The sequence below is a fragment of the Hypomesus transpacificus genome, chromosome 11 (assembly GCF_021917145.1).
Source record: "Hypomesus transpacificus isolate Combined female chromosome 11, fHypTra1, whole genome shotgun sequence".
Classification (NCBI taxonomy): Eukaryota; Metazoa; Chordata; class Actinopteri; order Osmeriformes; family Osmeridae; genus Hypomesus; species Hypomesus transpacificus.
This window is the reverse complement of record NC_061070.1, coordinates 8,909,434-8,935,313: the sequence shown is the minus strand read 5'-3', so window position 1 is coordinate 8,935,313 and position 25,880 is coordinate 8,909,434. Positions and strand designations below refer to the sequence as shown.

Sequence of the window (25,880 nt, the reverse complement as noted above, 5' to 3'; positions counted from 1 at the left end):
AAACGTAGAACTGGTTAGCTTCTCGCATTCCATGTTATTGTACCAAACGTACAGACTTCTTTATTTAGCAAATATAGTTATTCAATTTGAATAGCATTTTAAACAATTTTTATTTTTTAAATGTAACTACTCCATTACATTTTTTTGCCGGGTCTCGCGTTTTGGGGTTACTCAAAGAAGGGACAGTCCGTCGCACCTTTGTTTAGGCAGCATCATCTGAAACAGCCACACAGTAAGGACATATTTATTTTAAATGTGATTGTCATGAAATGTCTCATAGCCCCAGTTAATATCATACATTTTGGGTGCAGCATAATTGTACAAATGTCCCGGCTGGCCTGATAGTGCTTCATCCACAGCTGGTTACGTTAGCTAGCTAGCTCTAGCTAGCCTACAGCTTCAGTAAGGAGCTAGGCTAGGTTGCGTCCAAAACGCCATAGCTTCAGTAAGGAGCTAGGCTAGGTTGCGTCCAAAACGCCATAGCTTCAGTAAGGAGCTAGGCTAGGTTGCGTCCAAAACGCCATACTGTAATACGGTCACTGACGTTCACTGCAACTCTTTAAAACTCGAGTTCGCACGATGGCATCGGTCTGGCGTCTTGTCAATAAACTGTGTTATCTGGCTCAACAAAATGTAGCTAGACTAACGCGAAGACTACATTTCCACATCATCGACACTGTCAGTGTCTCTGTGAGAGGCTGTACTGACACTGTCCAATACCTGATATTTTGAAGCACGCACCGCAGTTGTTTTTATTCAACAGACTTCGTGTTTTGTATCTTCTTTTTTGGGGCTAGGAGAATATGTTAACTTGATAATAATCAATGATGGGGGCGAGGCAAGGGAGAGGGGGCGTGCATTGGACTCGAGGAAGTGTGACGTGGTTTATTGAATTGGGAAAGGGAGAGATCTAAAAAGCAATAAAGCGACCAGCTCTGGTTGTATCGCTGCATTCACCGGACAATATAGAGCAAAACGAAGATTATTTTAGCTACCATTTAGCGAGAAACGCGATCTAATCGTTTTAAGGTCGGACTGCTTTCAAAATTTCAAGCGAGAGAATGATGATGGGGTGCTTAAGGATGTTCTATGAGCAGGGGCTCTAGCAAGTTGGTTTCGCATCAGTGTCGCGGAATGTACAATTGAATGAATCCCCATTTGGAGCAAGATATTTTTTTTATTCCTGTGGAATTTTATGCAGCTATATCTTTTTATCGATGTACATTCATTCCTTAGACTAGATAGAGATTTAATTGAAGACTATTGCTATCCATTGGATTGATTGAAACTGTCAAGGTGTTGCTTAATAGTAGTTTATTGACAGTGAACCTACACTATAAGATATGGCACTTTATATTGAAGGTAAGTGACGTTTAGAAGCATTGACTTATGAATAATGCATGTGTAATTATTAAATGTATATCTAATATAACCATGTTATCAAGAGGCTGACCTCTTCTAATTTACTTTTCACTTGGTTACAATTAAGATTATATTCCAAGGAAATCACAACTAGCCTATATTTCCTAGTTTGTGTTTGAATCTGTCTTTGCTCTGGTGTACAGGTTACAATGTACATTTAGACATTGCACTGCTTAAAATATACAGTCACAGATTCATCAAGTTCAAAATTGAAAACAAATCTAAGAAGAATACTGCCCAAGTCAAGGAGAACTGTCACCTAATATGTGGTTAAACTAGACATGAGTTATACACACTGAGAGGACAAAGTCTAACCTATGTGGACAGACTTTTTCCATTTACTATTAACATTTCTATCACCTTGGGGTTTGATTGCAGCTCTAAAAACACAAAGTTATCAGCTACGGTGTGATCATTAAAAAGAATGAGTGCAAACCTGTGTGTTAATACCCAGTCACACACACACACTCCTCCCACATTTGTGTTCTCTAAGTGTCTGCTTCTGTTTTAGCATTCCAACAAGTGTTCACACCCATCCAGATCATAGAAAAGTCCCACATACTGATAACTAGAATTTAATCATAGTTCTATATTAAAATGAGACCAATTCAATCCTTAACTGTAAATGGGACTATATGTAGAGTGAGTATCAGTGGGGAACTGTCAGGACCCTCAGAGGGGGCCTAATATATATATATTTTTTAAGTAATCTGTTCTAATTGTATTTTATCAATTCATAATATGACAATCTAAAGACAATGCGCCTCATTCTCAAACATTTTCTGAAGTTTCTTCTAAAATGTTTCTTACTGGCTTCGGAAAAACAACGTAAGAAAAAGACATCTGACAAATTCAAGAACGCTTGAAAATGTGTTCCTACGCAGCAGAAGTTTTCTGAGCTGTGCTCTCCGGGAAGAGTTTTCTTAAGTTGAAAGCGCATCCTCGTGCTCCTGAATTTGCATACACGCCCCGACAGCTCCTTATAAGGGCACGCAACAGCAGTGACGTGTGCAGTCAGAATCGGCACAATTAGGAAAGCAACAGGAACACAAGTTATGGCCAAGCGAAAAGCAACCGGTGCACAGGTGCATCGGTGCAACATCATACCAGTAAGATGAGCAGTGGAATTGTTCTCCACTGGATCTAACAGTGTGCACACTAAGCAAGGTTAATTATTATAATTATTTAAATCCGAGGATGTTTGTTATGGCAAGCCGTTTTATAATTTAACCCATGAATTCTTGATGTCCAAAATTCGAATTCTTGATATACAAAATGCTTCTTGATATCAAGAATTCAAATTTTGGATATCAAGAATTCACGGGTTAAATTATAAAACGGCTTACCATAATCTGTAGAGTTGATGTGAACGCAATCACCAACGATTTCTCATAACTTCATTAACACTTCAAACACAGAGTTTTCTTAAATGCGATTCATTTCATCCTTGTGGTTTTTTAAGGAATCGCATTTCAGAAGAAATTCCTTCTTAAATTCTTCTTAACTGCATTCGAGAATGGGGCCCAATGTTTCTGAAATAAACCCTTCAATCCTGTCTATTCAGTTTGTGTTGGAATGTGAAGAGTTAAATGAAAAAAATCCCCTTTTGTCACCCTATCAGAATTTTGCTGCCTCTGTCCTAGGGCCAAATGTATATATGTCTATGCAAATAGTGTCCTACCTGACGTCACAATGCTATTCCGAAGGTCGCTATGCCGACCTTAAATTCCTGAGATAGCTACACGTGCTAGTAGGAAACTGTCATGGTTGCTATACTGGTTATTAAGTAGGAAGTTTGTATTTAGGCTTATTTAAACCAGTTTATTCTACTCTATTCTACGATTTAAAGTTTTCACTCTTTCGATAGCTAGTGCTAGCTAGTTGTTTTCATCGAAAAAATTGCTTATTTAGCATCAATTTGAACAAACCGGGAAGGCAACACGTATAGTATTCTACCAGAGCGCGTTGCTGTCTCGGGAATGTCGAATAGAGTAGAATAAACTGGTTTAAATGGATCTCTCCCAGTGGTACTCTGGTGGAACTGCAAATTGCTACATATGGGGCTTAACAGGGAGTGGGCAGGCTCTCCTTAAACAGGCTCTGGTTCCACCTTCTTGAGTGAGCTCTGACTAGAGAGAACTGTCATTGGTCGACCACCTTCTCAGTGTTGCCAGATGTATGATAGTTATCCTCCAAATACGATCATTTTGAGCCTTGTACGCAGTGTTGGGTGAGTTAGTTCAAAATAGTAATTAATTACTAACTACTTCATCAATATTGTATTAAAAATACTTTTGTAATTACTCTGTCTGAAAAGTAATTTAATAACTTAATAAGTAATGTAATGCATTACTTATTGCAATCCCTATAAACCTTGACTGGATAGACAACAGAAAGGAAAGTCTTTCAAGAATTAAATACAAGTCAAACTTGGAATAGTTTAGCCTTTTAGCTTTTTAAAACATAGCCTACTAATACTTAACATTTTAGTAACACATGTAACCTTTCATCTTTAGTTACCAAACAATATGTGCATAACACAAAAGCTTGACTTTAAGTTAAACATGACATCACAGGATTCTACAGTATGCAGCCGTAGCATCTCTTCCTGCAATCTAGTTTGCAATAATTTTTTTAAACTCACCTTCAGACACTTTCTGCACTGGCGATGTAAAATCAAGTTTGCCTGCTTAACAGGTGTTGCTGAGGTGTTATCTGTCGATGCCAAAGTAAATTCCTTGTCTGTACAAATTTTCATGGCGATTATAAATCCCTTTGTGATTCTGATGAACATGGATCACTCAAAAATGTTCGTCAATGCTGCCTTGTGAGGTGCTTCAGTAGGTTACTTGTGCTAGCTGCAGCCGCATATCGTTTTTTCTCCCCAGGACATAGCTTGAACTTTACATTAATGTTCTTTTCAACCTGTGACTAAAAGGTAAAGTACTTGGAATATTTCCATTTGGTGAAACAGCTAGAGCTACTTGCTTTAGCCGAGTCCGAAATCTTCCACTTCAAACCGCAAGAGCCCGCGCGTATGCAGCAAAAACTCACGTCTCCCGTGCAACTGTACTACAGCTAACGATTTTAAAGAGGCAGCGTTCACTTTTACCCTAAAACGACACATTTAGATTTAAATTCAATATTGATTTATACTGTTTGACTAATTTACAGTATGTAACGCAAGTACATTACAAGTAACTGTAATTAAATTACCAAAAAATGAACAGTAATCCCTTACTTTACTTTTTCAGTGGATAAGTAATTTAATTACAGTAACGCGTTACACCCAACACTGCTTGTATGATACTTTGCAATTTCCAATCTGGCAACACTGAGCACCTTGCCGCCTTTGTTATCATTATTGCTTTAATATGAGGACTGAAAAGCGTCTTAATTTTTTCTTTTAATATGTGGCCATATAAAGAATGTATTATTTAGAATGTTTTATTTGTTATCATTATTTCTTTAATATATGGACTAGCCACATTTAAGACATCAAACAACCACTGAAAGCCACAGAAGCATTGGACTAAATGCCACACAAAAGATTTGTTTTATATTTGCACTTTGCAATTTTGTTACGTTTCAATAAATAAATTATCATATAGCCTAGTCATTTGTGTGATTTTAGTCATTTAATTTCTGACATTTGTATATATTCACATGGTGCAGGGGCTTTTTTTGGGGGGGGGCCCATGAAAAATAAAATATATATTTATATTTTTTGATCATTTATTTTCAATTTTTTGGGGGCCCTTAGAATCGCCCTAACTTTTCCCCCCTATACGGCGCCCCTGGCCGCATGCAATACACTGCCACCCCCCCACCCCCAACCCCGCCGCCCCGACGAAGTGTCCTCTTTTTCACAAACTCAAATCTGGTCACCCTACCAATATGTTATAGTTTTTGTGCAGAATGACCAGTCAATCTGTGGGCTAAATGTACCAACGCAACATCATTATGCACAATTACTGTAAATAGTGCCGCAAGGGCTGGCTCAAATATTGCGTAATGACCAACACCATTTTATGCAAGCCTAATGCTGTGTGCCCGCTGTATCATGTTTTTTTCCAACTAGTAATTGGGGTCAGAGGGCCAAGGTTTAAGAGTCATGGATTGCTACTGGTATCGCAGTATGGTCCAGCAGTATAGGTTTCTAAACCAATACAGCTGGATCCAGTTCTTACTGGTTTCAACAGAGAGGTTACCGCATTCCATATGGAGAGATTAACCAAGTTTATGAGATCTCATGATTTGTTGGGGCCTTATTGTGTGTCATTGGACCGGTTTAGTAAGTCTTTTTTTTGTCCCCTTGTGTCCTATGCAGGTCTGACTAAGGGCTTGGCCAACGGAGGGATGGCCGAGTTTCAGGAAGTGATGCGGCAGCAGCTGGAGAGCTCCATGCATACAGAGCTGGAGATGCTGCTGGACACGGCCACAGGAGCTGAGAAAGAGGTCACGCTCAAACATCCACTTATGCCCACATACACACACAACCATACACACACATACTGTCCACTTTCGTAAGAACCAAAACCAATTAGATGTTCCATGATACTAATATGTCCCATATGCCTGCCTAACACTCATCACAGCTGTGCATGCTGCTGAGAGTCTGGAGGACTGTCACAGTTCACTCTGCCCTTCTTATTATTTATTTTATTTCAACCGCTCTCTTTCTCTCTCTGTACCTTTCCACCCCTCCCCCTTCCTATTTCTAAGCCCACTTGGTAGCGATTAGGAGGGGGGAGGTTCAAGACTGAAGGAGGGGAAACACGGAAGTGACACATACTGTAGTTTAGTGTTAACGTGACTGTCTCTCTTTATCTATCCATCTATCCATCCATCCCAATAAGGACATACCATATACTGGGTTACTAATGCATCCTAGCTATTTACTTACAGTAACTGTCCTGTTACTTTTGTGTGTACTTAAAGCCGCTACATAATAACTTCCATTCATTAAACTACCTCATACATATATTGAAACAAAACAAATAAATAATAGTCTGCTTTACCTATGAATGTTTAATTGTATTATTGTTTTTACATATAATTCCAAAAACTTCCAAAACTTTTTCAGAAAAAGCAGGTACAGCAATAGTTGTTTTTTAACTAACGACAGTGGAACAATTGTGTTTTCCAGGTGTCTACAAAAGACTTTGAGGGCTTCAAGAAGATCTTCCACAGATTTCTACAGGTGAAGGGACCTTCAGTCGAGTGGGCAAAGATACACAGACCTCCAGAAGACTCGGTAAGCTATTGGAGAGATTGTGTGTGTGAGTGTGTGTTTAATTAGTAATAGGGGAGTGCTATTCGCGAAAACGACTCAGTTAAGGGTGGATTTCCACACAGAGTGACCAGTGTTGGGCTGTTTTGCCCTGAGCAGCCAGCTCTCCTCTCCACTACTACTACTCCAGAGCCATCAGCGTCTCTCACAGAAGACTGGGACCACAGTGTGCAGGATATGTTCCTTTTTATAATCAGCTTTGTGTGTGCTTGTGTGCATGCATCTACGGTTTATATGACTGTGTACTTGTGTGTATGTATAATAGACTTATTACGAGTAGTTATTGAGCATTATGGCCGGATGGATCATACTCATTCTATAGTCCTTAACATTAACTATGTGAAGGATTCATTTGGTGTCATTTTAATTCCCCTATATATACATGTTAAAACTGCTAGTATAGAGAGCATCTTTTACCAATATCAAACCACTTAACACAGTATTAACAATCATTTCAGATACATTGAACTTTTGCTTAAGCCAACTAGAGTGTCTGATATTCAAGTTTTTGGGGACATGTTACATACCTTAAATCAAACCAAGCTAAAAAAGGGTTATGGTAGTTTGAATAGATTTTTGCCCGTAAAAAAGTTCTTTTGAAAATGAGTCTCTAAGAGTCAGTCACCATTCCATCCCTTCTTGTGCTATTGCACTCTACCCTATCTCTGGGACAAGATGTGTGAAAGATAAGAACCACTCAAGCGATAGATTACAGAGAGAGAGCCTAGAAAAGCATCAAAACAGTGTGTTAGTTTTTGGTGTCCGAGAGGCAAGGCGGACAAAGTGTTGTGTCAGTGCGTGGTGTTGCATAATTGTGTGGCAAGTAATCACTTGCGTGGCTCCAGGAACAGTGGAGTGTATGTAAGACAGAGGGATATGATTACATACATGTCAGCACCATTCAGAATGTTTCATCTGTTTTCTAGAAGGTTCCGTTTCTTCGAAACGCTCTCGTACCCCATCTACATAGCTGTGCTGACATCAGTGAGGTTCTTTGTTAGAACTATAGTATGACACTGGGAAAATCATTTTGATTTACTAGACTGTTAATCCAACTCTGCTGTTGAATTCTTGTAATGGTGGAGGTTCATGCTTTTGTCAGGCACTAGCTAATTATATTGTTTTGTAAACTTAAAGTACTTTTGTACGCTCATGTAGATGCATTTACTTCTCTTTTGCTGTCCTTTTGAAAACTTTCACCGACAGAATATACAGAAGTGATATCGAAGCTTATTGCAATGCAGCTCACATCCTCAGTTCAAATCCAGGTCTTTCTAAATCTGCAAGGCATCTGTTCACTTTGATCCAGCTCTGCTTGGTCTCGATAGAGAACAAGGCCATATTCCTCCCCCATCCTTCCTTGTGGCCAGGTTTGTTAATACAAGGCTGCCACTCATTACATTAGCTAAAAATCCAGTGAACAAGATTGTTGTTAATGCCACTGGAGTTACAGTATGTTGTCTCTTTGCATCAACTGTAAAAAGCCTCTTATATTTGGATATCCTGTCCGGTCCAAAAGTCAGTTGTCGTACCTCACATATTTTTTTTTTAAATTCAATTAGTCTACTCTTGTTAGTTTTTGGAAATCAGGTTTCCATTTTAGTCCCCCAGTTTTAGAGTTTTGGTCTGTCATAACCCTCCTTCAGCTCAGTGCGAGGTTGAAAGGTTTCTCTGTGTGAAATGCAGAAAGTTGCTAGGCTCCCTTCAGTTCCAGAACGTTGGGTTGCCAGATCTCGTGGGAGGCTCTTTGATGTCTCCTCACAGCTTTGTGTGTGTACTGTCCTGTACTGTAGTGCTGTAAGCAAGTGCCCGTGGTCATCATTGCCCCGCTAGTACAAAGCTTAAAATTTAAGGCAGAGCAGAAATGGCTCGGACTCCCATAAAAAATAAAAATACATATACGTGTGACATTGAACCTCACAGCGTTCATATAATTATACAGCGAGAAAATCTTCTGGGTAAAAACGTTTGAAACACTGCCATCAACATGTCACATGATTTGTTTGTGTGTATTTTTTCTTAAAATGTGAAAATACTTATTAGGCCAGTTATTTCTACCAATAATTCGACTCCAGTCTTTGTTTAGAACAGTATTTCAATTCTGGCATAGGACAAAAAGATAAGCAATATCGGAGTTTTTTTGGGTTTGCACATCAAAACACATCCCACAACCAATCTTTCATAGTCCTTTGGAGGAAAACACTAGCCTGACAAGAACCTTTACTCTTCCACCATCAGAGCTGATGGACTCTACCAGAAATCATCCCTCTGACTCCCTCTGTGAATTCTCACCCAACATTTCCTGTTATTTCCCGTATTATTGGATTCTCATATTTCACCTCACGAGCATGCGTGTGCACACACACACACACTGAAGCACAAAGCCTGGTTTGTTCCCTAGTCTGATTTACAGTGCGGATGGGGATGCAGCATCAACCCTCGCTGGGGATGGGCATATTCATGTAGTTATTAAGTTCTAAAAGAAAAATGTGTGGGTGTGCGGGCGAGAAGGGGGGGTGTTTGTGTGTGTGTGCGGGAGGTGGAATGGTGGGAGAAGTGGATGTGCAAGCCAAAGAAGAGGGAAGAGAAAATGGGGGGGAAAGGAGGGAGGGAGGCAGAGAGAGAGGGGAGGAGAGGAAGGAGCGATGAGCAAATGGAGAAAGAGTGGTTGAGTGCACGCCAGGCCTCATGCGCCCTTCTTTCAAACAGATGCTGTCCTGTCCGACAAGAAGTGGGAGCTGGTTGTGAAATGGAGGAAACTGAAAGAAACAGAGAAGAGAATACAGAAAAGGGTGAAAGACAGCTACAAAAAGGTGTGGAGAGGAGAGACGGGAGCAAGACAGTGAAGTGAGATAAAATGAGAAGTTGAAGATGGATAGAGGGACTGTATTAATGGGTTCACAATTAGTTTGAGGGGAAAGGGAGAAAGGGATGGAGGAAGAGAGAGGCTGTGTATGCTCACAGACTGTTGCAGCATAATGAGCTTAATGGCACTCTGGAATGTGAGGCGCGCTTCTTAGAGAAAGCAAACTGGATGCAGGTCATATGGCGTCTGTGTGAGTGAAAGAGATGTGTCTTGCATCCTAGGCCATTCTGTGTGAGTGCCATGGCAACGATTGACATGCTGCCTAACATGAAGGACTAACATGAAGGCTGCTTGGCAGGCCTTTAGGAGACTGGAGAGTCAGTGGATGGGGGGGTTATGGAGCATTCCGGTAAGGCATAGTTCCGATAGCTCAGGTTCGACACCCGTAGGGGCTGGCCTGCATATTTTGGTTTTAAGATTTTGGGTTCTTCTCGTCATGCCACAGCACTTGGGAGGGGAATTGGTTCTCCATGGAGATCCCTAGTTCATAGTAAACACTGATCCTAAACAGCTTAGAGACAGAGGTGCTCTCTGAAAAGGATCCCGGATGTCCGCTGTCATTAATTCAACTGGCTGTACGTCACAACCAGCACATGCAATTCAGTGCATTGCCGCATTCCTGTGGAATGTACTCCCATACCAGCTGACACAATAGCATGAGTGTCTGTTGGATAACCCAAGCCACACCCCTTCCTGTCGCTCATGTTTACACACCAGCCAATGACATGACACTTTCTCTCCATGGTTATACATGTGGAAAGCAGGATACGGGAGTGATTCGTTTCCAATGAACAGTATGCTCTGTTTTATTCAAATAGAGAAAGGTAGAGATGGAGCTGGAGAGACTTGTTACACACAAAAGGACGTCATACGGTGGTGATTCATTAGCAATCATGTGCAGTAAGCACTCACACTCACACACACACACACAGATGTAAGTAATGAAACCCAGAGAGGGCAGAGGAACATTTGCATCTCAAAATCACTCTCCTTATTATTGGGTAATGAAGCACTCGCTCCTCACAGGTGGTATACATTTCTGTGCTAACACACACGTACTGGAGTCAGCTTGCCCTCCTCATCAATTTGCAAGAATTCAGTGTGAACACAAGGCCTATTATTTGACACAATATTTATGTAAGCAAAATGACGATGTTGGGAGTCAGCTTTCATCTGGTTTGAGGTTGCAGGTAGTTTGTTGCTTTTGTCTCATTGAGCCCATGGGATTTACCAGACCACCATGGATGTCCGTAAAAACTAGGAATGCACCAAAATATTGGAGAAGAAAGGCAGAAAATATGAACCACCAAGACCCGCCCCTCAGCTGTCAGATTACACTCTTGTTCGATCGAGCCACTATCACGTTGTGTTTCAATGAAAGAGTGATCTTTTTTGATCTTGATTTTGTTTTTCAGTTCAAATTCATGAATACGATTTTAAAGTAGGTCGAAAAAATGAAGAAGTCATTTTCAGCATGCTGAATTTTGGTTTGGGCACAGAATTTTCATTTTGGTACCTCATTAATAAGAACCAGTATGCCAGTTTCTCTCTCTGTATCTGACCATGTGTGATAGTTCTGAGACAAAGGAATGACTCAGCAGAAAAGGAGACAGGATGAGCCATGACCCACTGTCCTCCCCCAGTTGCACACACACACACGCATGAATGCATGCATGTATATGCACACTTACACACGCATGCCTTTTCATTTTCACTTATATACACTTACACAATGGACCCACACTCCTTAAAAGTCTGGGTAAGATTTTAAGACCCAGTGTGCAGAGGCACATTGTTCTGCTTTTAAAGCTAAGCGATAATAAATACCAGCCACCATATTGATTCTGAGTGAGAAGCATTCCAATGAAAGACTTGACGTATATCCTCTTCACCTTTTGTTTAACGAAACTGCTGATTCCCTTCCTTTGCTTATCGTTTTAGTTATTCGAGTCTCTTTCCTCCTCGCTAGTACTCTCTCTCTCTCTGACTTTAACCCTTTGCTCTACCTCTTTCATTTTCTGTCTCTGTCTTGATCTGTTTCTCATTCTTAATCTACTCTCTCTCTCTCTCGATCTCATCTCTCTTACTTGTTCTTAACACATGGTTTGTCTCTACTGCTTTGTCAGACCTTGATCCTCTCTTTATATCGTGCCTTCTCCGGTGTGGCTGAGCTTAGAGGAAGTGCTCGTCAAAAGGTCCATTACTGGCAGGAACGCGCTGATGCAAGGTGCCGCGCTATTGACCCAATAAAGCCTTCCTGACATGGTCTTGTCTCCTCCCCACCACAGATCCAGCCGTACGACAGGATAGCGGCACGCGGCCTTCCAGACAGCGTGGCGGACAGCCTGAACAAGCTGGTGGTGGTTAAGCTGAACGGAGGTTTGGGCACCAGCATGGGCTGCAAGGGCCCCAAGAGTCTCATCGGCGTCCGCAACGAGAACACCTTCCTGGACCTCACCGTGCAGCAGATCGAGGTGACCGCCTCTCGGATGTCCTCAACGGGCCTAGTCACACACATTACAACCTCATTTTGTCGCAGAGACCATTATCTGTCATACAGTTATATACTGCCAGGTACATGCTCAGTTCTAACGAGTACATTATTATTTAATTGTTTTGCTTTTAAGTATGTCTATAATGCTAAATCTATTTAACCTTTATGGACTTTCACACATAAAGTGCTATGTAATCCACAGTTAACGTCCTTTCAGAAATTATTTGAATGTCTCAAGGGTTGGGCCACATTACTAAGACAAAGCACTGTGATGAGGTCATGGTGAGGTTATGAAAAAGGCCAGGCCCGACGAACATCTTTTCCATAGTCAAATGTCAGTAGTACTAAAGTGCTGTGTTGCTTTTGTGAGTTTGGGGAAGACACGTATAATCAAGCAAGCGAAAGGATTGAACTCAGTATTTGTCCGACATACCAGAAACTTGCAATGGAAAAGACACTGTGGTTTACAGAAAATTCCCGCAAATCATTTTCCAGGTTTTTCTAAATTACAAGCACATGTGCATCCCTCTTACTCCCTCTCCCTGGTGAGCTGAGCGTGGCATTCCTAAGGCACACGCTGTAGCTTACTCATATACTGTGTCTGGAGGAGAGGCAAACACATGATTTTGAATGTTAGTGGAAGGTTTCTCTTGAAAAAGGCTTTTCTGTACAGTTCCAGGAGGTGGGTGGGGTGAAAGAGGATCAGTCAATGGGCAGGTTAAGACGTTTGGCTGAGAAACAGAGCACACAGTGTGCTGGGTCTAAGAGAAGTGCGTATGTGTGCACTCTCTCTGCATTTGTAAGGCCAGTGTATTTGTCTGTGTGTCTGTGTCTGTGTGTGTGTGTGTGTGTGTGTGTGTGTGCCACTATAGCCAAAGTCTATTCTGGTGTGAAGAAATACATCAGATACAAACCACAAGATCAGGAACACCTTTCAGGACATTGTGTGTGTAACAGACTGCAATACACAGAAAACCACACAGCTCCACTCTTTTTACACTCAGCGTCCTCTATCAACCTCACCTCCCTGTGGTTCTAAAAGGCATCCATTTTACCTTTCAGGGGCTGGTCAAATTACCTTCATACAAAATCTGAGCTTTCAGGAAGAAAACTGATTCTTTTCAGTACAACTCTTGCCCCAATTATGTTCTCTAAAATGCACGCTCTGCGTCATCCCATCCATTCAGATGTAAGTGGACACCTGATGACTGACTGTGTAAGCTTTCATCCAGCCAGTTGAGTTAGAACAGAGATGACTTTCAGGTATGAATAGAGGCCGTCTTTAAGAGGATTCCTGGGTTGGATCACGCTGCCTTTGCCAAGGTCAAGCCGAGTGTCATTAAAACAACAATTCAATTGTGGGCTCATTAGCATTTTCAATGTAACGTTATGCCAGAGCAAACACCGTTTGTTTTTCCGTCCTTTAGAAATATGGGGGCGGGGTATTGCTTTAGTCATCCAAGGCTTTTCCCTCCTCCCAGTCATGATCTTCTCTATAACTGTTTGCACTTCTCCCTCGCCACGTTATGGTGACACACCCAAAGCCCTGAAGCCGACGTCCATTGTCCAGTGGGTGATCGTAAGCACACATCCTTTTCAAAGTTCCTAAGAAGGAAAATGTAAACATTCAAATTGAAACCGTCTCCACTTGGTGATCGGTTACACGTGGTGCAATACACATTTAAAACATTGTTTGCTATAGTACAGCTATTAAAACTGGGGCCTGTACTACGAAGAGGGTTCAACATGCCTGGGGATATCTTTTAGTTAGCTGTCTTCAATAAGACTATCAACCACAATCATGCTGAGCAGTGTCACGACGGGGGTTATCAACTTGTTAACTCAACCCAGGTCTAGTCATGAGCGTGTTCACGTCAAAGACAGCGGTGTTTGCTCCATATGACCAATCGCAAACATGGACAGGTCTAACAGAGTAGGCCTTCCACAAGCCTTCCACTTATACCTTAACCCTAACCCTAACCCTATTAAACAAATATGATTCATTTTATGTTTTTTATTTTAATTATAAGTTAATTTATCACTGCCCCAGCATTAAGGCATGAGTAGGCATGGATCTGCCCATAACTATGACTTGTATTCCATTACATGTTTGTGTTACTAGGTGTAGCCTATTCTTATGGACTGTAAGGCAGTTTTAGCCTCATTCTTTCAGCTGCACGACACTGTTAAAAAGTATTTTGAGCAAGTAAAGAACAAATAGCCTAAAGCATAATTCAAAGCAGTAATAAGCAAATACTTTATAAGCAAATCTTAGGTCAACAAGGACATTCAAGGATTCAGTGCTTTAATCAGTCTCTGTTTTAAGATAATATTGGTATACGGGCTACAAACTAAACTATACTCAGACTCAAACTATTAGTGCGCCGAGGTCACTGGATCTTTTAAGAAACGACAATGCAATTTTCCAACAAAATTGAAGTGCTTTTAATACTGTTATCTGGAACATAACCTGTGCAGCATAAGTTGCCATGGTGATCTACCCCGTTGAGAAATGAGCCACCGTTGTGACACTGAAAACCCAGGGTTAAACCTGAAGTTACTTCGCTAACTTCCAACTTCAAAAGTGGTTAACTCGATAGAATTGATTTGCATCAAGATTTGTGTTCAATCGGTTCCAATCTCTCTTTCTCAGCACTTGAACAAGACCTACAACACAGACGTACCCCTGGTCCTCATGAACTCCTTCAATACTGACGAGGACACCAAGAAGATCCTCCAGAAGTACACACACCACCGTGTCAAGATACACACCTTCAACCAGAGCAGGTAACTGTGGAAAGGTTGAGGGAACGCCTACAGTAGGTACAGCAGCTCCCAGGCCTATCCCCAGAGAACACACCCTTTCTCACTCTGAGCCACTGTTTTGGGTGTGCTAAAGAAACGCCACCAGCAGCATGTGTCAGTACTTTACTGTCCTTCATTGTACTCCCTAAAACCATTGTTTTCAATTGTCTCTGTAGCCCAACCTCAAACTGCTGTCCCTACCTCACCATCCCGACTCTCGCACTCACACACACGCACGTGTGTGTGTGTGTGTATAAATGCTGCATACTATATGTAGGATCAATATTTAAGGATAGGACCTTTGTTTAGTCATCTAAAGGGTCCTTGTTTTATGCCACCGTCTGAATTATTCAAGAGCTTTGATGTGAGAAATCACATGCTGTACAGAAAGTTTGGTGGGGGAAAATAATGACAGTCGGATTACGGGCGGTTTCTGATGGGAAAGATTACAGTCCCTGTGCGTCCCTGTGGTGGTTCGTTTAGTTTTGAATGCCAGCTAGACTAAGGCCAGACAGTGGCTGACACTGAGGAGAGGGCTTAACTGACAGGGTCCTTGAGTCTGAAGGTGGGATGCATTCCTTTATCTTACAGGTCGATTCATGGAGCTCAGGTGTTTCAGTTTGAAACGATCCATAGCATTTTGCAAGACCCTCGTTCATCTGTCTTTCCTCTTTGTACTGATGTTTATTGCACGTCCGACCTTACTGGGAAGAGAGGGAGAGAGAAAGGGAGGGATTGAAATGAGGGAAATGAAAGAGAGATAGGAGAAATAGAGAATGGTAGAGGAGGAGAGGTAGAGACGGATGGGGGAGATCAAGAGAGATGTTCAAAGGCTGCTTGACGTGTGTGCGTGTGTATGTGTGAGAGAGAGAATTTCTAATTTAATGAGTGAAGGGGAATTAAATGGAAAGTGGTTGAACACTCTAGCACGTCACCAGTCCTGTGTGCATTAGATAAGATAACAGTTAATTAATCCCTGGATGGGGACATTTGGGTAATGTTGGTTATATACTATGATAAGCAGATTAAACCTGATCAAATTACAATAATCTACTAAACATGGTGAGTGACTGTCACGTGAGAAGCAGTTATCAGACTGACTAATCAGATTCCTAGATGTTGAAGCAAATCAGGGATTCAAACCAGAAGCCCCTTTTTTTTATCGGTTTGTTTCCGAGCAGTATCTGTATTTCCGATTTAACGTACCTGAAAATCAGAGCCATGTAAAGAGAGAGATAGAGATAGTTACAGCTTTTTAAATGGCTCTGCTTGAAATTATCGTTCCTGAACCGGTTAGAACCAAATGAAATACTGGTTAATAACGTTCCATGTTGGGCTGTATGATATGACAGTAGGCTATATATCTTTTGGACACTATAAAAATGTATTTTGGCTAACAGCCTACAAGACAACATGACCTTGTTACTGTGTGAAGTTTCACCTTGATATGTGAATTTATGACTTTGAGCTGAAACAGAACCTCAATTTACATTGAAGTGGCTGTAGCTCAGTAGGTACAGTGGGGCATCTGTAACCAATGGGTTGATAGTTTGTTCCTGGGCCCTTCCAGGACTGAAATAGTTGAAAAGTTTTGAATTTGAAATTCTTGCAGCTTGATAATAGCAAAGCTGCGATTAAAATTCAACCGCAATGTTTTTTCCCTACATGATGGCAGCTGTTGTTCTCTCTCCCCCCCTTTCCCAAAGCAGAAAACATAGACCCCACCCTTCCTCTTGTCTCCCACTCCAGTCTCTGCATTTTGTGTGAGAACATCTAACAAGCCAGCCTTTGATGTCTTGATCTGAGAGGGAGCTGTAGTCATTTCCAGTCAGCATCCAAGAGTGTTCGTTTCCTTCCAAATCCGATCTTAACGAGACTTCAACCCTCTCCTCTCACCTGACCCTTCTCATCCCTGCCAGGAGAGTCTGCCTAACCTAAGCCCCTCACATCCCCGTCTGAGACGAGACACGTCCGACACTCTCCCTGGCCTAACCCCGCTTTGATCCGTCAGAAACTGCCGGTGATTAGGGACCCTTCCTGTGTAATTGCACCCTTGCTGTTAATCACGCACTCTTAACAGGTTCGGATTTGTAGACGAGTTCATCTTGGAAGCTTTTTGGTGAAGTAGCATCGTGGTTTAAATGGTGCTGGAGGATTCTTGTATCTTATGTTTTATGATGTTCTTTGAGTATTCACTTTCAATACTATTCACTTTGAATACTCAAACACAAGAGGACCTGTTGGCCTGAAGAGGCGTTCTGACAAATCCTGCTAAACAGCCCCATATCCCTTAGGCCAAAGAGTGGTGTCTTCTCTTTGCATAACATTTCATAACACAAACTTGACCTATAGTACGCCTCAACTCTCTCTCCTCTTTTTCTTCTCCTTTCTCGCTCCTGCCCTCTCCGTTTTGCCCCCTTTCTCTCCCTAACTCCCCATCTTTTGTCTCCCTCCCTCCCTCAGGTACCCCCGAGTCAACAAGGAGTCCCTCCTCCCCGTGGCCAAGGACATGGGCATGACCGGCGAGAACGCCGACGGGTGGTACCCGCCGGGGCACGGCGACATCTACGCCAGCTTCTACAACTCGGGTCTGCTGGACCAGCTGATCGCCCAGGGCAAGGAGTACATCTTCGTGTCCAACATCGACAACCTGGGCGCCACCGTGGACCTGCACATCCTGCACCACCTGGCGAGCCAGCCCAACGGCAAGCGCTGCGAGTTCATCATGGAGGTGACGGACAAGACCCGCGCCGACGTCAAGGTAGGACGCCTCTCCGATCGGTCCGCGTTCGGATCGCCTCCTTCCCATTGTGCTTGGCCGTTTGTCCGTTCCGTGTTTGTCCGGTTGTCTCGGTAAGAGAGTGGTGGGGAGAAGGAGGGATTCGGGTTTAAAGGACGCTCCGCTGTTCTTCTGTCCCGATGCTGACCCGCCCGCTGGTACTTCTGTTGCACACGGCCAGACAGCTGGACGTTTGGCTCACTCGGCGCTCCTCCTCCCTTGTCGCAGGGTGGCACCCTCATCCAGTACAACGGCAAGCTGCGGCTGTTGGAGATCGCCCAGGTGCCCAAGGCCCATGTGGACGAGTTCAAGTCCGTGACCAAGTTCAAGATCTTCAACACCAACAATCTGTGGATCTCCCTGGCAGCTATCAAGAGGCTGCAGGAGCAGAACGCCATGGATATGGAGATCATCGTCAACCCCAAGGTGCGAGGACACACACACACGCACACACAACACACGCACACTCAGCAGCATGCATTTGTTCACCAACACTGTGCATGTACTCACGAATGTGTGCAGTCACACACACGCACACGTTAACTTCCTGTTCAACCAAATCCATGGATTTTTGGCACTGTATGATCTACCAAGCAAAGACTTTGTCTCCCTTTCTGCTTCCTGCATCATTACGATAACGATCTGATAGGTCGATCTGCTCCACCCCTGTCTGTCAGGAAGGCCTCGCTTTATCCCCTTCAAGAATAATCAAACGGAAAGAAGCTTCTCTCTGGTTAGAATGACAGAGTAGCCTGCAAACAGATGCAACCCCCCTGGGCACTTTTGACTTCTGTTCAGGAGTTGAAGAAGGTGTGTGTCTATCCACGTCTGTAGAGCGTGGTAGCAGCCCTGCCGTCTGTAGAGCGTGGTAGCAGCCCTGCCGTCTGTAGAGCGTGGTAGCAGCCCTGCCGTCTGTAGAGCGTGGTAGCAGCCCTGCCGTCTGTAGAGCGTGGTAGCAGCCCTGCCATCTGTAGAGCGTGGTAGCAGCCCTGCCGTCTGTAGAGCGTGGTAGCAGCCCTGCCGTCTGTAGAGCGTGGTAGCAGCCCTGCCGTCTGTAGAGCGTGGTAGCAGCCCTGCCGTCTGTAGAGCGTGGTAGCAGCCCTGCCGTCTGTAGAGCGTGGTAGCAGCCCTGCCGTCTGTAGAGCGTGGTAGCAGCCCTGCCGTCTGTAGAGCGTGGTAGCAGCCCTGCCGTCTGTAGAGCGTGGTAGCAGCCCTGCCGTCTGTAGAGCGTGGTAGCAGCCCTGCCGTCTGTAGAGCGTGGTAGCAGCCCTGCCGTCTGTAGAGCGTGGTAGCAGCCCTGCCGTCTGTAGAGCGTGGTAGCAGCCCTGCCGTCTGTAGAGCGTGGTAGCAGCCCTGCCGTCTGTAGAGCGTGGTAGCAGCCCTGCCGTCTGTAGAGCGTGGTAGCAGCCCTGCCGTCTGTAGAGCGTGGTAGCAGCCCTGCCGTCTGTAGAGCGTGGTAGCAGCCCTGCCGTCTGTAGAGCGTGGTAGCAGCCCTGCCGTCTGTAGAGCGTGGTAGCAGCCCTGCCGTCTGTAGAGCGTGGTAGCAGCCCTGCCGTCTGTAGAGCGTGGTAGCAGCCCTGCCGTCTGTAGAGCGTGGTAGCAGCCCTGCCGTCTGTAGAGCGTGGTAGCAGCCCTGCCGTCTGTAGAGCGTGGTAGCAGCCCTGCCGTCTGTAGAGCGTGGTAGCAGCCCTGCCGTCTGTAGAGCGTGGTAGCAGCCCTGCCGTCTGTAGAGCGTGGTAGCAGCCCTGCCGTCTGTAGAGCGTGGTAGCAGCCCTGCCGTCTGTAGAGCGTGGTAGCAGCCCTGCCGTCTGTAGAGCGTGGTAGCAGCCCTGCCGTCTGTAGAGCGTGGTAGCAGCCCTGCCGTCTGTAGAGCGTGGTAGCAGCCCTGCCGTCTGTAGAGCGTGGTAGCAGCCCTGCCGTCTGTAGAGCGTGGTAGCAGCCCTGCCGTCTGTAGAGCGTGGTAGCAGCCCTGCCGTCTGTAGAGCGTGGTAGCAGCCCTGCCGTCTGTAGAGCGTGGTAGCAGCCCTGCCGTCTGTAGAGCGTGGTAGCAGCCCTGCCGTCTGTAGAGCGTGGTAGCAGCCCTGCCGTCTGTAGAGCGTGGTAGCAGCCCTGCCGTCTGTAGAGCGTGGTAGCAGCCCTGCCGTCTGTAGAGCGTGGTAGCAGCCCTGCCGTCTGTAGAGCGTGGTAGCAGCCCTGCCGTCTGTAGAGCGTGGTAGCAGCCCTGCCGTCTGTAGAGCGTGGTAGCAGCCCTGCCGTCTGTAGAGCGTGGTAGCAGCCCTGCCGTCTGTAGAGCGTGGTAGCAGCCCTGCCGTCTGTAGAGCGTGGTAGCAGCCCTGCCGTCTGTAGAGCGTGGTAGCAGCCCTGCCGTCTGTAGAGCGTGGTAGCAGCCCTGCCGTCTGTAGAGCGTGGTAGCAGCCCTGCCGTCTGTAGAGCGTGGTAGCAGCCCTGCCGTCTGTAGAGCGTGGTAGCAGCCCTGCCGTCTGTAGAGCGTGGTAGCAGCCCTGCCGTCTGTAGAGCGTGGTAGCAGCCCTGCCGTCTGTAGAGCGTGGTAGCAGCCCTGCCGTCTGTAGAGCGTGGTAGCAGCCCTGCCGTCTGTAGAGCGTGGTAGCAGCCCTGCCGTCTGTAGAGCGTGGTAGCAGCCCTGCCGTCTGTAGAGCGTGGTAGCAGCCCTGCCGTCTGTAGAGCGTGGTAGCAGCCCTGCCGTCTGTAGAGCGTGGTAGCAGCCCTGCCGTCTGTAGAGCGTGGTAGCAGCCCTGCCGTCTGTAGAGCGTGGTAGCAGCCCTGCCGTCTGTAGAGCGTGGTAGCAGCCCTGCCGTCTGTAGAGCGTGGTAGCAGCCCTGCCGTCTGTAGAGCGTGGTAGCAGCCCTGCCGTCTGTAGAGCGTGGTAGCAGCCCTGCCGTCTGTAGAGCGTGGTAGCAGCCCTGCCGTCTGTAGAGCGTGGTAGCAGCCCTGCCGTCTGTAGAGCGTGGTAGCAGCCCTGCCGTCTGTAGAGCGTGGTAGCAGCTGCAGCTATGTTTAGCAGAGCAGAGTGGATCCCATGGAGCAGCAGCGCTGTGCTCTCTGTGCTGTCCAGAGAGCACCCCCTCTGAATAAATGATGCAGAAAGCCTCGGCACTTCAGATGTGTCTGCGTCTATTCTTTAGGCTTCCTGTCACAGCTCAATCAGAGGGGGGGGTGGGTGGGGTGGTGTAATAGGAGGATCCAGGTTAGTGTTAAAGGTAGTGGCTATGGCTGATCTGGATATCTGGCCGCTGTCCTAGTGGGCTGCCCCAATCGATGCAGGAAGGTGGGAGAAAGCTGTTTTAGCTGTATTTATTTAGTTAAATCGAAACGTGTTTGTGTATGAAAGGAAGAGAGAGGAGGAGAAAGAGAGAGAGAGAGTTTGTGTGTGTTTTCTTGGTTATTGTCTAGCTATAGTATTACCTTGGATACTTTCCAACAACGCTCGCATCTATAAACAAATACCAGTGGTGCCTCAGGGAAGCATATCGGGACACTTTGTTGATTTGCCGCCAAACAGTCTCCTCCGGAGGGCTGCATAAGGTAAACCTGCTGAGAGAAACTATGCGTTGTTTGACCTCAGCTTGTGTAGCTTCCCTCTGTAAAACCTGTTAAATAGCCTGTCAGCAGAGCAGTCTCAGGCTAGCTGCACAGTGCTGCACAGTGCTGCACAGTGCTGCACAGTGCTGCACAGTGCTGCATTGTGCATTTAACTAGAGATTGTTGAAAGAAAATACAAACAATAGGGGATCTAAATACAATGGTGCTCTTGAAAAAGCTGCAGTAGGTAACATTCAAAACAAATCTGAATATGAGAAACGGCGCCACCTGTTCTTGTCTGAACGTCCATGCTTTCCTCCAGATCCTATTTCATTGACGGTGGTTTCACAAAGTCAGCCAAGAGAAATGCCTGCCTCGGCGAAACCTGTTGGCTGGAATGTAGCAGGACTCTCCGAGAACTTGAATATGACATTTCACTGGCACTGATCTGTCTGTTGCTAAACAACTCTGAGGGCCCCATTAGCTTACACTGCATGTATAGGCGACAAAACTGTCCTTTTACAGAAAACAGTATTGCCTATTGTACTTTTACATTATAACAAGGAGAGAAAGTTAACGTCATAATAAGTTAAACATCAAAATAAGCAAGCAAGGTATATTTTGGGGGGGCCAATTTGATCTTGTAGAAGTTTAATTTGGTAATAACTTTGAATGTATTAATAATGAGCACACACAAAACAGCTGAAGTATCACAGTTCATGGAGTGTAGTGAAGTGTGGCGAGGCATGGCCTAAGATGCCTATGAGGATACTGTAACCAAATCCCTTGCATTCACCCGCTGAGGTAACTCACTCAGGGTTTCCTGCAGAAAATTGGTTAGTTAAGGTGGTAGGGTGGGTTGCCGTCGGACCGGCGGGGGGGGGGGGGGGGGGGGGGGGGGGGGGGGGGGGGGGGGGGGATGATGACGACTAGTTTGTGCGATAGACTGATGTGTTCTGCAGAGAAGGGAGACAGGCGTTGTTCACGGTTTGGAATGGAAGGGAGAAAACAGGACAACGGCGGATGTTTTGTTTTTTTACTACGTAGTTAAGGCTGCAGGCATGTGTTGCTTAGGCGGCCGCCTTAACTGAAAGGTGCTGTGGGAAACCCTGTCACTATAGCTAGCTACAGGTTGTCCTGACAACCTTCTGTATCTGTAATACTGTGCCCTTCCAGAAACTTCAACTATGAATTGGATGTTACTGTACAGTTGAATTCTGTACCATTTGTGGTCATAGAAAACATTGAATTCTGGACCAGTGGTGGTCCTTAGGAAGTTGTGTGCTGTTGTTGTACAGTATAGATACAATTATACAGTAACCCATGGAGGAAATACTAACCCTAATTTACCTACATTCTAGTGGTTGGTACACCGCATCAAAACAGGTTATGCTTGTGAAACATGCCAGTCTTGTGATACATGGGTGTGCTGCCTATGAGAAGGGGTGGAATGGGAATGGAATTTTGGGAGTGGATTGATTCAGTTAAACCCATATCATGTGACATGTGTCTAACCATCTGTACCCTCTCCTCCCTCCATGGTGGCATGGGCCTACACACGGTCACCAGACCCTGGACGGGGGGCAGAACGTGATCCAGCTGGAGACCGCGGTGGGCGCTGCCATCAAGAGCTTTGACAACGCTCTGGGCATCAACGTGCCCCGCAGCCGCTTCCTGCCTGTCAAGACCACCTCCGACCTCCTATTGGTCATGTCCAACCTGTACAGCCTGGAGGCTGGGTCACTGAACATGAGCCAGAAGAGGGAGTTTCCCACCACGCCCCACGTCAAACTGGGCAGCTCCTTCACCAAGGTGACAGCAGTTGTACTTGTGTTCCCCCAAGTTAGCTCTGGTCCTTGAATCGGTTCTGTTCAGGATCCTGGAAACCGTGGTGCTACCTAGCGAACCGGTTCACGTTTCCACCTGTTGTGAGCAGAACCTTTGTAATCAAGGATATTTCATCAACAAAGGGCGTTCCACTAATATTGAGGCTGCTTAATGTCACACAAGGCGAATGTACAAGTTGTAAACAACTTGGAAATCTGGGCATGCTTAAAGGCATCATTATAACCAACAGTTTCCCAAAATGTACTTTAATTTAAAAGAACGAACACATAGTGATATGTGATATTTAGGGCTATTTAGGGCTACCAAATTTAAATGATGGAATTATTAAGTTACGAATTTGATCGAAACTCACAACAATTATCTTCTTGGTTCGTGCTTCAAGTCAAGAAAAAAATGATTCTCAATTTTTCAGTTCCAGCAGGGAACCAATTGTTTTGTTTGTAAACCTATTAATGTTTGGTTGAAATACTCTGAACAGTTCAAAATTAGGTGCGCTAACTGGAACGGAACTCATTCCATGTTGGTAGAAAAGGGGCATCAGTCAAATTGGTTGGTTTCATTGGTGACTGTTGAAGTGAAGAAATATAAACAATGAACTTAATTTCTGAATAGTAATCCTTCTCTTGAAAGGGGATTCATAGTTATCAGTTATAGCTTGTTTCTTTTGGTTAGAAGCTCCCCTAAAACGCCCTACCTGGGTATTTTAATTACACTGAACATCCATTGATTAATTAGAGTTGAAGGCGTATTATACATTAATCATTTCCTGTTTCACTGTCACCTGTTGCCTACTGTCAAGGTCTACTCAACCCATCCTGAACACTTATGACCCCTCTTAATCCTGTTATCTAGCAAGATAAATGTTGAAGCACACAACACCAACACCATTTATTTATGTTAAAAGCCTATTACTTATTCCATCCACTGATGTACTGTTGAACCATAATAAGGTCTTATAGAATACACTGCAACAAAGTTTTATGTGACTTCTATTGTCACACAAAATTTAATGTTTTTGGAGAAATATCTCCGGATTAGTTGGCTGACAGCACACAGCAAAAATTAAACACACAAAACAAGATATTTAAAGTACATGCAGAATTTGGTTGTGTAGAACAAACCTGCAGTTATTAATTTAGTCAAACAACCTTGCTAGGACTGTGGCATTTTCAGTCACCAGATGTTCATACAAGGTCAAGTCAGATGATTGCACACCAAAAACATGATCATCACTAGAATAGGATATATTCCAGTCCCACTGTGGTCCCACTTCTCGATAAGTACTGTATGTTTTCTGTAGCTCAACACACAAACCCCTGCAATGCAGTGTGGCCTAGCCTGGTCAGAGATAGTGGAGGTGATTTATGTCCCTTCATTATTCACTCCTTTATCCCTCCCCCTGTCCCTACTTTGATGTCATGCAGTACACTTTGTTTATGACAGAAAGGCGTGGTACTGCCTTATCAGCCTCAGCCAGGACAGAAAGACTGTGGTGGTCCACTGTATACCCATGTTACACTGTCTGCAGGGGGCAGTGTGGAAGGGAGAGAACATTGCACTGTACTGGCCAGACGATGCTGTACTAGTCAGAGACAATACTCTGGGTTTGAACCTGACCCCATCTCTGCCTGTCCACTGAAACCACTGAGGTCCTTGTTCATCTGTCTTGTCTGTCTCATCCATCTGTTCATCTCCACAGGTCCAAGAGTATGTGACTCGCTTCGAGAGCATTCCAGATATGCTGGAGCTGGACCATTTAACGGTGTCTGGAGACGTCACGTTCGGAAAGCAAGTTTCTTTGAAGGTGGGTCTAGCATCGGGACCCTAGACTTTGAAACACCCCATTTTTCTTCAAGTCTAATTAAACTGGTTTTACTTAGCTAGTTTTACTGAATGTACTAGTAAACCAGAAAAGCACATTTCTCTAAATCCGACAGTCCTTTTGTAACCATCAGCCTCCTCTTACCCCCTGTAGGGAACGGTAATCATCATAGCCAATCATGGAGATCGAATCGACATTCCAGCTGGTTCCATGCTGGAGAATAAGATTGTGTCGGGCAACCTGCGCATCCTGGACCACTGAGGTCTTCACCTGCTCCCTTGTCATGTGACCTATCCACTCACACACACCTCTTGCCATTGATTCACATCACCCCAAACATACTCCTAAGGAATGGTGCCATATTTAGAATGAGTCACTGGTCTGATATCCCTGCAGTACATGTAGTTCATATTTGATACCATTTATGAAGTCTGTAATACATGTGAGAAACATAATTGAAGGCCATATCAGATCAATGATCTCTGCCATATATTATTGATATATGGTTGCATCCTTGAAATACATACCCCTTCTGTACAATCCTTTAGAATATGTTTATGATATAAGTATCCAAATGATGAAGGATTGAACAACACTATAATGTGCATTACTTTTTTTTTATCAGCATAGTTTACAAAATCAGATTGTCTTCGTCAATATTTGTATGTCTTCGCAAACATACCCGTACCTCCACCTCTACCTTACTGTGTCTGTCAATCAATCCTTTTTTTCACTCCAAGCTGTCTCTCCAGAGAGATGGTGAGAGGCTAGGTCTAGTATTTGGTTCAACAAGTGTTTAAAAACTGTTATTGAGACATAGATGATTGACATATACACACACATACATTGGTGGGTTGACAAACCAATGTCTGAGCTGGATGCATTGTCAGCAGCATTAAGTCTGAAAGCAATAAGTGTGTAAATCTGTGAATGTGGGTTTGAGCTGCAAGACCATGGCCCTTTCCCAGCTTCAACCCTGGAGCTGAATAAAGTGCAATATACAAGTCAAAC

General features: G+C 44.5%; 1 protein-coding gene across 2 annotated transcripts; it reads left to right on the top strand.

Moving 5' to 3' along the window:
• Positions 1 to 133: 133 nt before the first annotated feature.
• On the top strand, positions 134 to 25,879 carry ugp2b (UDP-glucose pyrophosphorylase 2b). 2 transcript variants are annotated; one of them, XM_047029820.1, is made up of 10 exons: positions 134 to 232; positions 5,753 to 5,880; positions 6,572 to 6,679; positions 11,870 to 12,055; positions 14,729 to 14,862; positions 17,344 to 17,641; positions 17,888 to 18,085; positions 22,769 to 23,011; positions 24,747 to 24,851; positions 25,023 to 25,879. In XM_047029820.1, the coding sequence occupies exons 2-10, from the start codon at positions 5,782 to 5,784 to the stop codon at positions 25,128 to 25,130; spliced, it is 1,479 nt and encodes a 492-aa protein (XP_046885776.1). In that variant the 5' UTR covers positions 134 to 232; positions 5,753 to 5,781; the 3' UTR covers positions 25,131 to 25,879. The 2 variants fall into 2 exon arrangements, with proteins under 2 accessions (XP_046885776.1, XP_046885775.1); XM_047029819.1 differs by lacking the exon at positions 134 to 232 and adding an exon at positions 892 to 1,362.
• The last annotated feature ends 1 nt before the right edge of the window (position 25,880 follows it).

What these genes read in the sequence shown, in the direction of transcription:
- ugp2b (XM_047029819.1), top strand. An exon ending in CCACAGGAGCTGAGAAAGAG is followed by an intron (nt 5,881 to 6,571) that starts GTCACGCTCAAA and finishes TGTGTTTTCCAG; the next exon opens with GTGTCTACAAAAGACTTTGA. An exon ending in TCACCGTGCAGCAGATCGAG is followed by an intron (nt 12,056 to 14,728) that starts GTGACCGCCTCT and finishes TCTCTTTCTCAG; the next exon opens with CACTTGAACAAGACCTACAA.